This window comes from Xiphias gladius, chromosome 15 (genome assembly GCF_016859285.1).
Source record: "Xiphias gladius isolate SHS-SW01 ecotype Sanya breed wild chromosome 15, ASM1685928v1, whole genome shotgun sequence".
Lineage (NCBI taxonomy): Eukaryota > Metazoa > Chordata > Actinopteri > Istiophoriformes > Xiphiidae > Xiphias > Xiphias gladius.
In genome coordinates this window covers 22,056,136-22,071,732 of record NC_053414.1, presented here as the reverse complement: position 1 = coordinate 22,071,732, position 15,597 = coordinate 22,056,136, and the positions used below count along the sequence as shown (strand labels likewise).

The 15,597-nt window shown below is 37.0% G+C and overlaps 1 protein-coding gene across 1 annotated transcript; it reads right to left on the bottom strand.

Annotated features, from left to right (window-relative positions):
- Positions 1–531: 531 nt before the first annotated feature.
- On the bottom strand, positions 532–11,547 carry LOC120799738 (CMRF35-like molecule 1). Its single transcript, XM_040145067.1, has 6 exons — positions 11,465–11,547; positions 10,947–11,279; positions 10,674–10,841; positions 10,024–10,119; positions 9,891–9,928; positions 532–1,460 (listed from the first exon to the last, which is right to left on the bottom strand). Exons 1-6 carry the CDS (start codon positions 11,499–11,501, stop codon positions 1,116–1,118), a joined length of 1,017 nt encoding a protein of 338 aa, XP_040001001.1. The 5' UTR covers positions 11,502–11,547; the 3' UTR covers positions 532–1,115.
- Between the last annotated feature and the right edge of the window lie 4,050 nt (positions 11,548–15,597).

Below are 15,597 nucleotides of genomic sequence, written 5' to 3'. Positions count from 1 at the left end.
CACAAGTGTTATAAATACAGTGTGCTATGTCAGCTTCTGCCCTGATCAGTGTTTTTGGATCATTTGTTTCCTGTTGTCAGGAACATCAGAGAAGATCCTGACTCTTGATCCTCATCCTGCCCCTTCGAGATCTCCCCTTCACTATTTACAAAATTGAATTAAAACATACCACATCTACTAAAAACCTTGGTGTGATCCTGTTATCATATTCTCTGTCCTGTTAGTCCATGAGCCTGCACATTGATTTTTGAGTCTCTTGGTTCAGGCTCCTGTCACCTCTAGGTTTGAAAATACTCATTATAACATAACTGAATTTGGCATGCCCTCTGATTGCTCTTGAATAGTTCATTATTATTGCAGTATAAAGAGTAAATTCCACTGGAGCCTAATATACTCACTACAACATTGGGTCTGTTTGTTCAGCATCAGTGGTAGATAAAGAAAGTCCCAGTGAAAACAGACAAGCAGCAAACAGATTTACACTAAAACTAGGTCAACTTGGTTGACAATCAATTCTCAGATTTATTAAATGTACAAATCAAATCAAAATTGTATTCAAATACAAAAATACAAATTTTAAAATTCTCTAAATTGGTTATTTAATAACTCAATTTGTATAGCAAACTTCATACAGAGATGCAAATCAAAGTGTTTCACAAAAAAGGGATTAAAAACAAAGTTGAGCAAAGTTAGTTTCACATGTATCCCATGGGTAATGTTGACAACAGAACTCCTGACCTCCTTGGCAAAGGTCATGTAATACAAAGTTTCAGTTCTCAAACTGAACTTGCTAAGATAAATGTACTTTTTAAAAATGTAATAAATGGTGAAATAAAAAGACACCAGTTTACGGAAGGACCAATGCATGTAGTAAAAGTTTATAAAAAGACACAAATACCTTTAAATTTACAATACATTTGAACCAGAACCTTTCAAATCACCGAACTAAAAATATCAGTATCTGAGAGAGCAAGTTCCGTTCAATTTATTACTATTAATACAACTGAATTCTCCACAAATAGAGCTTTGATATTATTACATCATATCACTACATTTACATTTTAAAAAAATCATATATCATACAAAAAGTTATTTTTTATCTATTTTGACAGTAGCTACCTCCAGGTTACCTTTGGTAACTGAGCTAGAAAATAGAGAGAGTCACCTTCGTTGCTTTCTGATTGTTGAGCAACAGAGTACACAAATTCACTTTGGGGACCTGTGACTCTGCTCTCTGTACATGCCCCTCTTGGATTGACCTTAGACCTGGAAGCTGAATTTAAAGAAACATCTTTTGAATACCTGCCAGGCTCAGCCACTAATTCAGTGTCTTGGTGGTAGTAACAATTAGCATAGAGACTGTCGGGATCAGTGTCAGTGGAGAAGTGCACGGTAGAGACAGTTACAGGTGGGTTCTCAGTTTGGTGGTCTTCAGTTCTGATTTCATCATATTCAACATCCTTGAAATAGAAAACAGTGAGAAAATACAACTATAAAAAACACAGAAAACAGAGAGTTAAACGAAAAATATAGGGTAACACTTTACTGTAACTTATGCATTACTTTATACATTAATATCTCATGAATCATCAGGAACTAACATGAGTTCAAAGTCTTTCCTTCATTACCTCATGCATGAATAACACATTAATGAAAGCAACCAACTACAGCATGGAGCCCATCATGAAATCTTAATAAACTAGGCATCATTTGTGGCCCTTAAAATTATGTGGGAACCATTCAATCTTTACTATCCATTGTGCTTAAAACTATGGTAAGTGTACATGAATTATCATTAATTCATGAATCAAAAAAGCACGAATTGTTCGACTTCTTGAATAATTAGGAGTATATACAAGAATCCACATTATATCACATTATCTCATGCATGCATACAATATATCAATTAATTTGAGAACTAATGTTGTTCAATCATCATAATCTCTGAGATGTTAAGCATTTTCATGTCGCTTTCATAATAGCCTGTAGGTAAATGGACACACCCAACAATTGGCCTATCACACACTTGGCAAATGAATTCTGTTGAAATCCAAATAGTATAGCCATCATAAACTAAGCATTAGCTTCTCATGATTTCATCATGTTTGTGGCCCCTAAACTAAAGTGGTGAATTAGTCCTTCTTTAATTCTGATGAACGATGTGTTATTAATGATGGCATCATTGTGGAATGACATGAATTAAGCATTAGTTGCTTACGAGTTGGTGACCCCTCAAATGAAGTGTGCTGAACAGCTTTTACTATTATGGCATCATGTATTTAGAAAAATTCCAAACACAAGTTGTGTAAAAATTTAATCAGAATTTATGCCCTATTTTGGCCATATCAATTACATACAGTAACATACAGCATTAACAGTATGAAAACTTGTAAACATTTTAATAGTAACTTAAGTAACATAGCAATATTATTACCTAAAAAGGTCTTACCAGAAACAAATGTTGATGCTAAAGCTGAAACTTAAACAGCTTAAGGTAAAACATTAATAATATCTAAACATTTTTATTTGACAAATCATGCTAATTAAATCCAACAGTCATAAAAATTAAATAGAATAAGTAATCACTCTAATGAATGTGATCGCTACCTCCTGAGACAAAACACTGTAGCTACCATATTACTCCTTTGTCTGCACGCATGTCCTACATATCAGTTACATCTGACTTCTGATATGTGAGCTAACAGGGAACGTGAACCCTAACGTCTTTCAGTGAACAATTTGTATCTTAACTATGCCCCTCCAACGGCTGAGTGTGAGCTCCACTAACAGGATCAACAAACCACCTTGAATAATTCATATTGAAATGTCTGTAGCCCAAATCGGTGAGAGCACCCCTATATGCCCTCCATTCATCAGTAATGATTAATGTCCCAGGGTGCACATGCTCCAACACAAATGGAATCAGATGGTGGCGGGACATCTTCTTGACCAGCCTCAAAACGGTCTTCAGTCCCTCTTCCTCTTTCACTCTAAGTATTCAAAAACCAAAAAACCCATTTTTTGCGCCTCCAGGTGGCGGATATTCTCCCCTGATAACACTGTAAAAGAAAGATATCTTGTAAACATAAAACTCTTCAATTCACAATCAGCATCGTATTAGTCTTATAGCCTGACACTAAGGGCCTTATTTTCATATCAGCGAGGTATGTCAAGTGTGGCCAGTCAACAGCACAGTGACATTTTGGTAATTTGGTGACGCGCTGTACGTTGAGGTGGGAGAAGAGGTGCAGTAGTAGGTGTGTGATTTTCAGTCCATTGGTGCACTGCAATTTTGGTACCATGGATGCAATGTGCGCCCACTAGAGCCCATCAGCTTAGTTCAGGTCAACATCATGGCACAACGTATCTGCAGTGCAGCTGGGTTGGGTGTTATTTTTGTCATTTTATTTGCTGCAGCAACTACAGTCCTCTGAAATTCAAGAACCCTGGTTCATCTGTTTGTCATGAATCTCTGAAGATGGCACAAAAATGTATTTGCCTATTTGTTCATTCTAACACGTGATGGTGGCTAAATGATCATATAAGTAAAACTGCCATGTGTCCTGGCGCACAAAACATAATGAAATCGATTGCATTGTTCGAGGGTGTTTAAATTTGATTTGGAAATATAACCAATGTTGATAAAACATACACATCATTTAGCTTTGATCCATTTTATGTCATGACTATTTCGAAAGCAGCAAAATATTTTGGAAATTAGCAATTAGCACATATGTTGTTTATTCTATTTAGATCAGAGGGGAAAATGAGCATGATGACATCTTTCAAATACATTTTCATAAGGAATAAGAAAGGGGAAGAAAAGAGGGTTTTGAGTATCACCTTATGTACATTTTTCCTCTCTCATCCACTTTCTCCCTTTCTCTCTCTCTCACTCACTCACTTACTGATCATGAAAATGGCACCACATCATTGCACGGTGCGCACTCTCCTTAACGGAAAGGACTTCCCCAAAGATAAAGTATCAATCTCAATCTCTCTTAATGTCTACCTTTCGTTTATGGCGGAAGTTGCTCTCATCGATGACAACAAACTCCCTTTCATCTCATAGGCGCTGTTCTGTTTCATTTTCATATTGCCTCATTGCATGTCTGCACACTCTTCTTAAACAGGATGACATCTTTAAGATTGTTGCTGAACTTTTAGCAATGCCATCTTTCTTCATATCAATGCCTAAAAGTTTGTGTAACATTTTAGAATCAAAAGCCTTCTAAATGTGAATAAATATAGGAAATTTGTGTTTGGAGCTGCAGTAAGGTACTGGTACTGGTAAAATATAACAATTGTATTACTTAGCTGAATGTATGGTCTGGATTACCTGTAGAAAAATTTTATCCATGAAAATAGACTGTATCTTGAGTTCTCAAAGATTGATCCTGATCTCACAGTCATGGTGTTTTTTTGTTTTTTTTCCCTCTGTGGCTCTGATGTTGGCACGACCTAGGGGAAAAAAAAGTAAGCCTTAAATAAATACTATATAATTATGTAAGGCCTACGAAGCCTAAGAAGAAAAAAGAATATGCATTTAGCAAATCTATCTATGAAGTTGTATACAGACCAGTGTTCATAAATGTAACATTTATGCAATAGGCTAACACAAAAATATTGAATGAAAAAAAACTTGTTCGGATGAGGTTAACATAACCTAGTTAATATTAGGTATTAAAAGTGAAATCCACTCAACAATGCACATAACTTACCACTTATAGAAGTCTGCTGAGTTGACTTTCTTCTTTAATTTCTTGTTGCTTTTTTGCAAAAAAAAATAAAATAAATATACTTCCAAAATGAATGAATCATGTCGGATTCGGAAGGCAATTTTCTCTTGATTTTTTTTACGATACCAATGCATCTACCAACCGTGTTTTGCAGTTGCAAAATTTTTTCTTTAAGGAAGAGAGGTGCTCATTTTGCGGACAGGTGCGCTCCCTTCCATCATGCTCACCAGGCTCTGCCCACCCTCGGTGGCCTCACTACGACTGTCCTCCAGGGAGTAATTAAAGTATGCCCCTTTTCTTTGTATGATTTGTAGTAAGTCTAAAGTCGAAAAAGTCGAAAATGTGCTAGTTGAAAATGTTTCTAATTATGTGCTATTGCTCTTACTAGGCTCCTTCGTTCAGTACAGCCGCCCATTAAAGGTACGGTAGGGTACAAAAACAAAATACTTTAGGGTCATCTGGATGGGTTGACAGTTTGGGAGCGATCGTTTTTATCACTAGTGTCCCCCCAGCCCACACCCCCATTAAGTGCCAGGCAGACATCGTGCTTCTAGACAAATACATTATAAAAGTTCTTAATGATATCAATCTATCTGGAGCCCCCTTTACTCTGACAATGGTATCATACTTCGACAATACACTGAAAACCCAGGTCCCTGCAGAGAAATATGGTTCTGTTGTGTTCTGAAAGCTAATCCTATTCCGGGCCAAAAGGTGGCACTATGTAACTGCTGTTATACTGTTTTGTAAAAAAAAAAAAAGAAGAGAGGAAGTATTGCAAAGTGTTGTTGTGAATCACGCAATCAGTAAAGTAACATGTCCAGTACTTCCTTTTAGTGATTTATTACAAAAAACTTGACAAATTGGCACCAAGGATGACTGTGACTACTAATCCTTTGCCTCCCACTTTGCTACAATGTCCAGGAGAATCTAAAATGCCATTTGAAACATAGCTGAGGATGTTCAAGAACTATCTACTTGTGATGAGTGGTGGTCATATAGGAGTGCTCTGAGTTTAAAATGTGACAATCTGCATAACAGTGTTTCATTATGAGGCCCCGTCGGCAGAGCTGGGGCTTATTACAGACGCTCCAGCTCTGCAGACAGCTCTGCAGGAGGCTAAGCAAACAATTGAAGGCCAAGGGGGAAAGTTTGCCACCCTAAAAGAATGTGTTGATGTGCTACAGAGGAGTGAAATTTCCTCTGGGAGAGACTGAAAGAGGGTTAAGCTGATTGAGGACATTACAACTTCAAAAATAGATGTACATGTCCTATACTGTAGGATTTTCACAGCTCATGCACTAACAAGTGACAAGGGAAGAGAGGTGGCCTTTAATATCCTTTCTGTAGGGCAGGCACCTGGGAAGAGGAAACAAAAGTCAGATGAAGCTGCTTCCTCATCCTCTGAGTCATCTGATTCTGAGCCTGATTTTGAGTCCCCTGAGGACAGGAAGGCCAAAAAGGCCAAGAGAATGGGCAAGAAACTGAGAGATATAGAGTGAATTATTCACAAACTCGAGTGATACAATTGTCAGTCTCTGTTTGGGCAGTAAGTTCAAGATGAACTTGCCTGAGCACTCAACCAGCACACACACACACAACACTGAGGTCCACAGAGCGGGTACAAACATGTTGGTCCATCCCTGAGGTGTCACAAATTTCACCCTTGCAAGTGCATAGAGTGCTCCTTTTTAAGAGGGAGGATATACAGTAAATGAAGAAATAAATTGTAAGAAGGATTAACCACTGTCCACCTTAAGCTGTTGTCACCATGGCAGCCAACATAACTTACTTGTCAAGCTGTTGTGTCATGGTATGTGCTACTTCCTTGTGAATGCATAACATATGCAAAACAATGAATATACGCTGAAAAATAAATTGTGAATGTAGATTGTGATTGAAAGGAAAAAAGTGATACATTCCTGTTGTTTACTTTTAACGTTGTATTTTTTGTGATTTTGTCAAAAGTTACTATGAAAAAGCAGTATAAGGAAAATGAAGCAAAGGTTTAAGTGTCTGATCAAAATAAAAATTTGACAAAGTAGCAAGATGGAACTCAAATTTGTATGTTTCCTCCATTCTGCAGCACGTGCTACTGCTTGAGGGTAGTAGTAGTAGTAGTAGTAGCAGCTGATGCATACTTGCTGTCGGAGGATTTTGTAGTCCATTTCCAATCCCCACTAACTGGTTGGAGTGCTCTCAATATAGGGAACCCTCCACATGAAGGAGACAGGGTGAAAAGTGTTTTGTACTGGCTTAATTAGATTGAACTGGTGCCTGAAGTCTGCGATGGTAGCTGGGTCTTACAGCCACTGACTTATTTCATAGACAGTTATAGACCTGCTGCAGCAGCAATAACAGCCTTTTCACAGATGTGTCATAGTAGAGTCAACACAGTGTAACCAACAAAATTAATAATTATTCAAGTGTGCCACTTAGCAAGCAGTGACAATACTACATTTGCCACTCCTTGCCCCTTGTCACATCAAAATCTCCTATGGATCAGTTATGAATTTTATCAGCTTCAGTTTCTGTGCACGCTATGTTATCACATGAGTGTATGTTGGCATTGACTGTACTGTGTAAATAGTCTTGTTTGCTGATTAAGCAAATGTGAAATTGACAATTGTAGTGCAGCGCTGTCACTAGGCTCGTTTAATTAAATTGATTCATCAATTATTTTGTGCTTTCTCTTGTCTTACAGTAAAAACTCCTGACGACTCCATCTGCTGTTACAACATGGTTTTGGAAAAAGTAAAAAGGGAACGCATCAGGGAAGCTGAAACTTATGCAAAGCTTGGGGTAGAATGCAACACTACTGTGTATCAGGCCCCAATAGCAGAACTTGCAGCAACTAACCCAGAACTGTTTGATATCTTGAGGTCCACTTTTAACAGAAGGACAGGATGAAAAGGTTTGCTGAAACTTGCAGGGGCTTTTGTGAGCAGGAGCCTAAAGCTTCAGCTATCCTAATGAAAAAGATGATGGATCCTTACTGTATACCTCGTGAATACCTCATGAGGAACCCACAGCAGTAGTATTTTTTACATTAAAAGATGGCTCCTTACCTTAAAGATGCTATATATAAGTTTTTGCTATCGCTACATAACAAAAGTTGGCATTAACAGCTGTTTACTTACCAAGAGCTTCAGCTATTGTTGTGTTTACAAGACAAGAGGATAGAATACGCCCTCTGAGCAAAGGAAAGGGGAAGTAAGGGCCGGAGATAGCTGGGATCATGCTACTTCAGTAGCAGCAAAGAAGTGATAGAAATGGAAGCAAAACAAGAGTTAACATTGCCGTTGCTTTCCACTGCTGGAGACAGCTCTCGGTGAGTAAAGGAATTATTTTAGAACTAAATGGAACTTTGTGTAAAGTTTTCCAAGTTATTTCTGATGTACAGGCATTTAAATTTCATGTGTTAAAAGTACATGGACTAAATACCTACTCAGCTCTTCCCAGGCATTGCTGTTGACTTAACTGCCTTATACTGTTAGGAATAAAACAAAGACTAAAAACCTTTTGCATCCACAGTGCATTGTGTGTAAAGTTCTGTATCTTAAATTAACTTTTACTAAATGTATTATTTTGTCTGCCAAACCATATATTCATGTCATTTCACAATTATGCCATCATTATTTAACACATCGTTCATCATTATTAAATAAGGACCAATTCACCACTTTAATTGAGGGGCCACAAACATGATGAAGTCATGAGAAGTTAATACTTAGTTAATGATGGCTACACTATTTGGGTTTCAACAGAATTCATGTGCAACGTGTTGTGATTGGCCAATTGTTGGGTGTGTCCATTTAACTACAGGCCACTATAAAGGAGACATGAAGATGCTTAATAACTCAGCGATCCTGATTATGGTAAGAATTGGTTCTTGCATTAATGGATATATTGTCATAGAATGTATGCATGCATGAATTCATTCTTTTTCTGGCATGAAGTCATGATATTTCATGTACACTTACCATAGTTTTAATCACAATGGATAGTAAAGATCAAATGGTTCACCACTTCATTTTAAGGGCCACAAATAAGTTTATTAAGATGTCATGATGGGCTCCATGCTGTAGTTGGTTGGATTTGGTTCAGTGGTCCAATTTTTTTGTGAACAAAGAATATATAATTTTCACGCTTAATAAATCATAATTCATGATGATGTACTCATCTTAGTTAATGCTTTAATTAATGTGTTGTTCATGCATGAGGTAATGAAGGAAAGACTTTGAACTCCTGTTAATTCCTGAGAGATTATTGGTTTAAGAGGCTGTAAAATATTAAAATGTAAATACCACAACTAAAATTGGGACACAATTAAAATGAAAGATTTTATGTTATTTAAATAAGACTCTCTCTCTCTCTGACACACACACAACAACTTAAAGACAACTTTAAAACCTGTTATTGAAGGTGCTCATCTGATATCTTCAGGAGTTAATTCCTGACCTTTAAAGCCTTTAAATTAAAGGCATGGTAACCCTAATTACAAACTGCTGATGTCATCTTGCTATTGAAAATGACGCCAAGATTTTTGCTATTTCTTAAGTGATATTGGGAGACAAGATTTATTCTGACCTGTGTATCTGCAGTGTCTGCACCAATATCGATAACTTTTTTACTTTTTAAACTTTAATTTAGCTATGGGTACTTCAGTGACATCCAGTTTTTAATGTCAGGAAGACAGTTGTGTGGGTTATCAAGATGGAGTCTTGTTGAGATCAATAGAAGGATACAGTTGTGTGTCATCACCATGGCAATGAAGCCAAATACAGTGCATTTTACAGTTAGTAATTTCCAAGTTTGTCGCCATAAAATTGCTTTGAAAGGGCAAACAAAGTGCATACAACGGTAAAATATGGTATGAACTGTGACATTTCACCTCAATGCATGATGCTGCTCGAATATCCCTACTGAAAATAGACCTAGTCCTCTCATTTCTTTGCACATCAACTCACACTTTTTAATGCATGATGTGGATTCAGGACACAGAAATCCCAATGCCTGAGCCTCACACAAGCTGAGGAATGTACTGTATTTGTAAGTACTTCAAGCTGCTGTGGAAGAGCCGACAGAAACTGTCCTCCACATGGTTTCAAAATCATAATGATAAAAAAAAACAAAAAACAAAAAACTCACCCTTTGTGTGTCTTCTTGTGGCCCATCAGGACTTGACACTTGCATATCGAAAAACATTTGTTAATGTGTCTTGTGGACTTTACTATTGTTACCAAATAAATGCAATGTGTGTGGTGATGTGTGTGGGTCTTACTCAGTTGTTTCTTTATCATCCTCCCCTTAAACTTCAGCAGGACCATCAACATGGTTATTATAACAATGTAACCTATAATCAAATATTGTACACTTCCTGAGGAAGTGTCCCAAGAGGAAGACAGATGAAAAAAGCTTAATCACAACGGATCATACCAAGAACAGCTTGCTCCTCAAATCCTCTTTACTGTAAATGAATCTTTAAAGTACTTGCTTTTCACCAGATATGTGAAAATAAACTTTTTTTGAATGACCTGAAATCTGAAAGTAAGGAAAATCAAATAAAAACTCAACATCAGAATCCAACTGAAGCACTAAAGGATCAACATTAGGGGGCAGGTAACTGAGACTTGTAAATTTGGCAATAGGATATTTGAACATGAGTTTGTTGTATCATTGTAAACTACAACTAATACACCTAATTGATTTTGCTATTCATTAAAACTCTGAGTATTTCGGATACCATTATACGCTATCTTTGTTAATTTGCTGTTACTACAAATTAGGATGGCATCTATTAATCATTAAGAAAATATATTTTCAGCACATTGATAGCCGTACTGCAGTAGCACTCAATATTATTTAAACTCTGCATTGCAATTTTAATTAGCAATCAAATATGTATCAAAATCAAATGAGTGTACTTCATACCAGCTCCTGGTCTTGTATATGCAGTAGTCGTTGTTATATGAAGGGGGGTGTATGACATAGACATATTTGTAATAATATCTGAGCTGCTTAAAGACGTAATGTAGCTGGTCATAGCAGCAAATGACACGGTAGACCTAACAGTGACTGTTTTAGCAGTTGTTTCGGGACCTGAAAGCAGAAAATAACAGACATAATATTCATTAATCAGATTTTACTACTTTTTGACAAAGTGATGGTATTTTGTTGAAATGAAAATGGAGAACACAAACTTACTGTCTATGACTTTAAGATTCACCTCTATAAATGAATCATAGCCATATTTCTCAACTCCACAAAGATATGTTTTGGAGTCTGACATTTGGAGATCAGTTAAGGTCACTAACAAACCTTCTGCTGTGTTACTTATGTGTATTCTGTTCTTATATTCACTCTCTCCAAACGCTGCTTTGATGATGATGTCTTTGTCTTTTGTGCATGGTTCTTGACAAAGATACTTGACATTAACTTTTACATCAACCCAAACGTTCCAGCCTGAGCAAATGAATGTCACATTTTTACCAACATAGCCATTTTTGTTCAGAGTCTTCGTCTCCACAATAGTCAGAGCTACAAATGAAAATCAAAGAAACATTTAAAGACTGTCATATTGTCAGTGCATAATACTTTCAAAAGGTAAATGACTAAATTATTCCTTTAGCAAAACAACAAAAGGCATATCATCCAAATGCTACAGGATTTCTACATCAGCTACAGCAGGTGCAGATACAGAGAATACAGAAATATAAACTCACCTGAAAGGAGATAAGCGTAAATGTAGATTTTTATCATAATGAAAATTATCGGCAAAGAAAAAAGAAGCAAGTGTACAGGAATCATTGGATCAGTCGAACTACAGTATTTATAACTTCCCCTTCCTCTCACACTTTCAAAGGTCCCAGCTCCTCCTCCTTGGCTTTAAATACAGACACAAATTTTTGTGCAACATCCTTTATCTGCAAGGGTCCACATCTATTTCGAAAGTTAACCAAAATTGCATTATGGTTCATAGCTGCAGGCTAGGACAGAAATATGTATGACCATTTACTAAAGAAAACTGAAGGTTATTTTCCATTTAGCACAAAGAAACAATAAAGTTAAGCCATTTTTTTAAACATTTTTTTCCAACGTGTTATTTCATATCATCATTCATACGATAGTGAAGTACAAGCCCCTGCTACAGTAATCATTCAGTGCTGTGACAGTTATGTGGTGTGCCAGCATTTTATTAGAAGTTAATTGAAGCTGATAAGACATCTACACATTTGCAAAGTGGACCAAAATGGCATTAAGTTTAGTGACTACATGTCAAATTTGAAAATGTTATTGTATTGCAAAGGAAGTCAAATGCCATAGCAGAAAAATATAAAAACAGTATTGCTGGAAGAGAATGAAGAGTGAAATATGACACACATATAATGGATAGTCACACAAGCCTGAAAGGTTCCTCCAAAGTAGTTTACATGCAGTAGAATTTAACAATTGAGACTCCTCACTCTATAAGATAACTTAGTATGTGATTGGCAAGTTTATCATATAACCAGCCTGTATTTGCCATGTGTAAGACAAGTAACTGTAAGGACCGAGAGCATGATATGAGAAGGATAGCTATTCTTGGCACATACAACAGCTAGCACACTCATTAGTGCAAACAAGAGTGTCAGTGTGTAAGTGTCACCAGGAAAATGTGGTTCTTTTGTCTTCTCTGTAGATCTCAAGCTAACAGTGGCATGCATGACTACAAATACTACTTATCGTATCTTATCTTACTTTACTTTACCATACTTTATCAGATTATTTAATCTTATTTTAGGTTTTCTCTTATGTTAAAATACAGACAGTGACAGCAATAGTAAAGGAGAGAAAACCATGTACCTTATTATTATGAGACAAGAGTGCTAAGCATTGACCCACAGCACCACCACACGCAAGTTGAACTGCACAAGCATATCAAATACAAATGATAGTTGCAGGAAAAGTTGGCTAGAATTTGTGGCTCTGAGTGAGTGGCATGACATGATGTGTACACAACATTTAATTGAAGGAGAATCTTGAAATGAACAAAGGGGAAAATGAAGACAGATTTTATAAGGTTGACAAAGTTCAATTACGTGTTAAAGCTTCAAAACTGTAGCCACTGCAGGTTAGAGTTTAACATTCTGAGAGAAAGGAGGCTTGTGGGGACATGATGTATATAACATTATTTATAGTATGGCGTGTGTGCGATGAGTGAGTACTCTAGGAATGATGGAAAGTTTTCTTCCCCCTTAATCCAGCCGTGTCTGACTATGTTGATGACCGAATCCCCTGTCCACTGCTAGCCTTCTAACAGAGTAATGTTAGACAAAAAAAAACAAAAAAACTTATAAAAAACACGTATCAAAATGTTAAAAGAAGCACACATCTCCTTAAGAAGCTGAACGTTTCAAAGTTTCAGCGTATTTAGGTAAAAGCATGTTGAACTAGTTAGGTGCCATAGAAGTGCTCATATGAAGAGGGAAGATGTCAAAGAATATAGAAGTGAGAGAGAGAGAACAAGTGTTTTTATCTGTAGATAGCACAACAAAATACGACACTCATAAACTTAGTGGCCAGACTGACATAATTAACATGGCTTCTTCGAAATGTAACATACTGATGCTTATGGGAGTTGCTTTCAGCACTTTTGTGCAAGTGCACCGGAATTGAGTCAAACCAACCACAGTAGTTATAACTTCCCCTTCCTCTCACTCTTTAAAATGCAAAAGTTCCTCCTCCTTGCCTTTGAATACACACTCACACACACACAACCACAGACACACGTTTGTACTTCTATCTCTGTGAGAACATTCATTAATATAATGAATTCCTAGCCCCTTACTCTAACATAAACCATCACAACTATATGTAACCCCAACCTTAACTCTTAACTAACCCTAACCCTAAACTGTGTGCTCAGAAGATGTCTCAAAAGATTTCAATCTGTCTCAAAAGCTTCTTGGACGCATTCACAAGTAGCTTTTTTTGAACTAGATCTGCCCTAGGTGCTTGAAGAGACTGAGTATAAATGTGGTCAGAGAGTTGCCTTGTGTGACAGTTTGTGTGGTGTGCCATACATGTAACAGTGCTGCAGACTTGGTACTGATCCTTCATGGAAGTGTTTGATTTGACTTCGTCTGTGTGAGATGAGTTAATGAACGTCACATCTATTTGGGAAGTGTCGCAGTAGTGCAGCAGCAAAAAGGTAATGACAAGTGAAAAATCAACAAGTACAGTAAACGGCCAATAGCCCTAGCTGAAGAGAGAGAAGAAAAGAACCTTGTTTGCAGAACACAATATAAACAGCACCGCTGAACGAGGGAATGAAGCAGAACACACATATGATGAAGTCACACAAGCCTGAGATGTTTCCTCCAAAGTAATGTACACAAAGAAGAATAAAACAGTGGGCACTATTGGCTACGTAAAATTGTTAAGCATGTGATCAAAATTTTTTTTAACATACCAAGCCTGTATTTGCCCTGAGAGGGTATTAGCGCCTGATCGCTGACATTTGATATGCCCTGATGCAACCTTCTAACTGACCAATCAATGCATTACATAGTACTATGTGCTCCATGAGAAAATCTCATCCTCTCCTCAGAGTTCGAGTTGGCAGTCAAACATGCATGACTACAAAGCATTAGATCATGACTAGAGAGGGCACACTTCTGCCAAGAATGCAAAATCCTCCAACCTGGTTATATCATCAATATGAAATGTTTAGAAAACTAAAATGTGCATCTGAACCAACAACTCAATCAACATCTGCACTTGGCCTTCCAGTTTTTTTTCCCCTTATTTTTTCACATAAGTTACTGTGGAGGTTCATAAGAAAATTGGTTTAAAAAATGTTTTCTGGCAAACTTCCTGGATACGAACCAAAATTTTTCATTTCCCACTTTCCACCATTTTACATCAACTACCCCCTTTTAAAAGTAGACTCTCTTAACTCAGCACTGTTATCTAAGACAGCGTTTGTCTTGGCGGTCAAGTCTGTGAAATATAATTATAATTTTTAATAATATAATTATAATAATTATACAAATTATGTATAAGATTTTCAGCTTCATAAAAACTGATGGGCAAATCAATTTTTTAGAGAAAAGAGGTGCTAAGGCTCACATAAAGATTAGTGCAATGAGTCTCATCACCAAGGCTGCTTTTTGCCAAACAGTAATACAGTTACGTGCATTAGTTCTACTCTGGAATGGAGTTTCACCAAGGTTTTATAATATGTATGAAATTTAGATGAGTGTACTCCTTACCAACAAATTAAGCGTAAACCCAAGGATGACTGATTTAGGAGCTGTCAAAGGTGCCAAAGGTGAAGCATAGCCGAAAACAACAAGATGTCGATGCATGTCATTACACTCTGATAACATGGTGTACAGGCTTTTGAAAACTCCAGAAGTGTTTTCACCTTATAAAAGAACATAAGCAGTACTTTGTGACGTTCTTGGGGAGCCATACAATCGCAACTTTCTACTTTGCATTTCCTAGACTGCCTTGGGAAATTCTGGCAGACACCAGCCTTCACCACACTAACTGATAATTCAGTCCTCACACGTCAACACATTTCACAATTGTGCATCTGGTTATGAAATTACCAAAAATCTGTTTGCCATGGAAATAGAGCACCTTATCTCACCTGCACCTCTCCAGCATCTTTCTGCCGCTTTCCATTTCATTTCCTCTCTCCACCTTTCTCCTCTCATATGTAGTGATTAACCAAACCATTCTCCTCTCCTCTGTAATGTGTCTCAAAGTGCATGGAGGAAATGAGAGAAAATATTATCTTCATCTTCTCCTGGCTTTGACAGTGCTTGTCGTTCAAATACTAGTTTCATCAGTGCTGACAGTGCTGGGC

Bases quoted from the DNA above. Each gene is read 5' to 3' on its own strand.
- LOC120799738 (XM_040145067.1), bottom strand. From the start codon at position 11,501: ATGATAAAAATCTACATTTACGCTTATCTCCTTTCAG. The intron at 11,280-11,464 runs GTGAGTTTATAT...TTTCATTTGTAG, and splicing joins TTACGCTTATCTCCTTTCAG to CTCTGACTATTGTGGAGACG. The intron at 10,842-10,946 runs GTAAGTTTGTGT...TTCTGCTTTCAG, and splicing joins GAATCTTAAAGTCATAGACA to GTCCCGAAACAACTGCTAAA.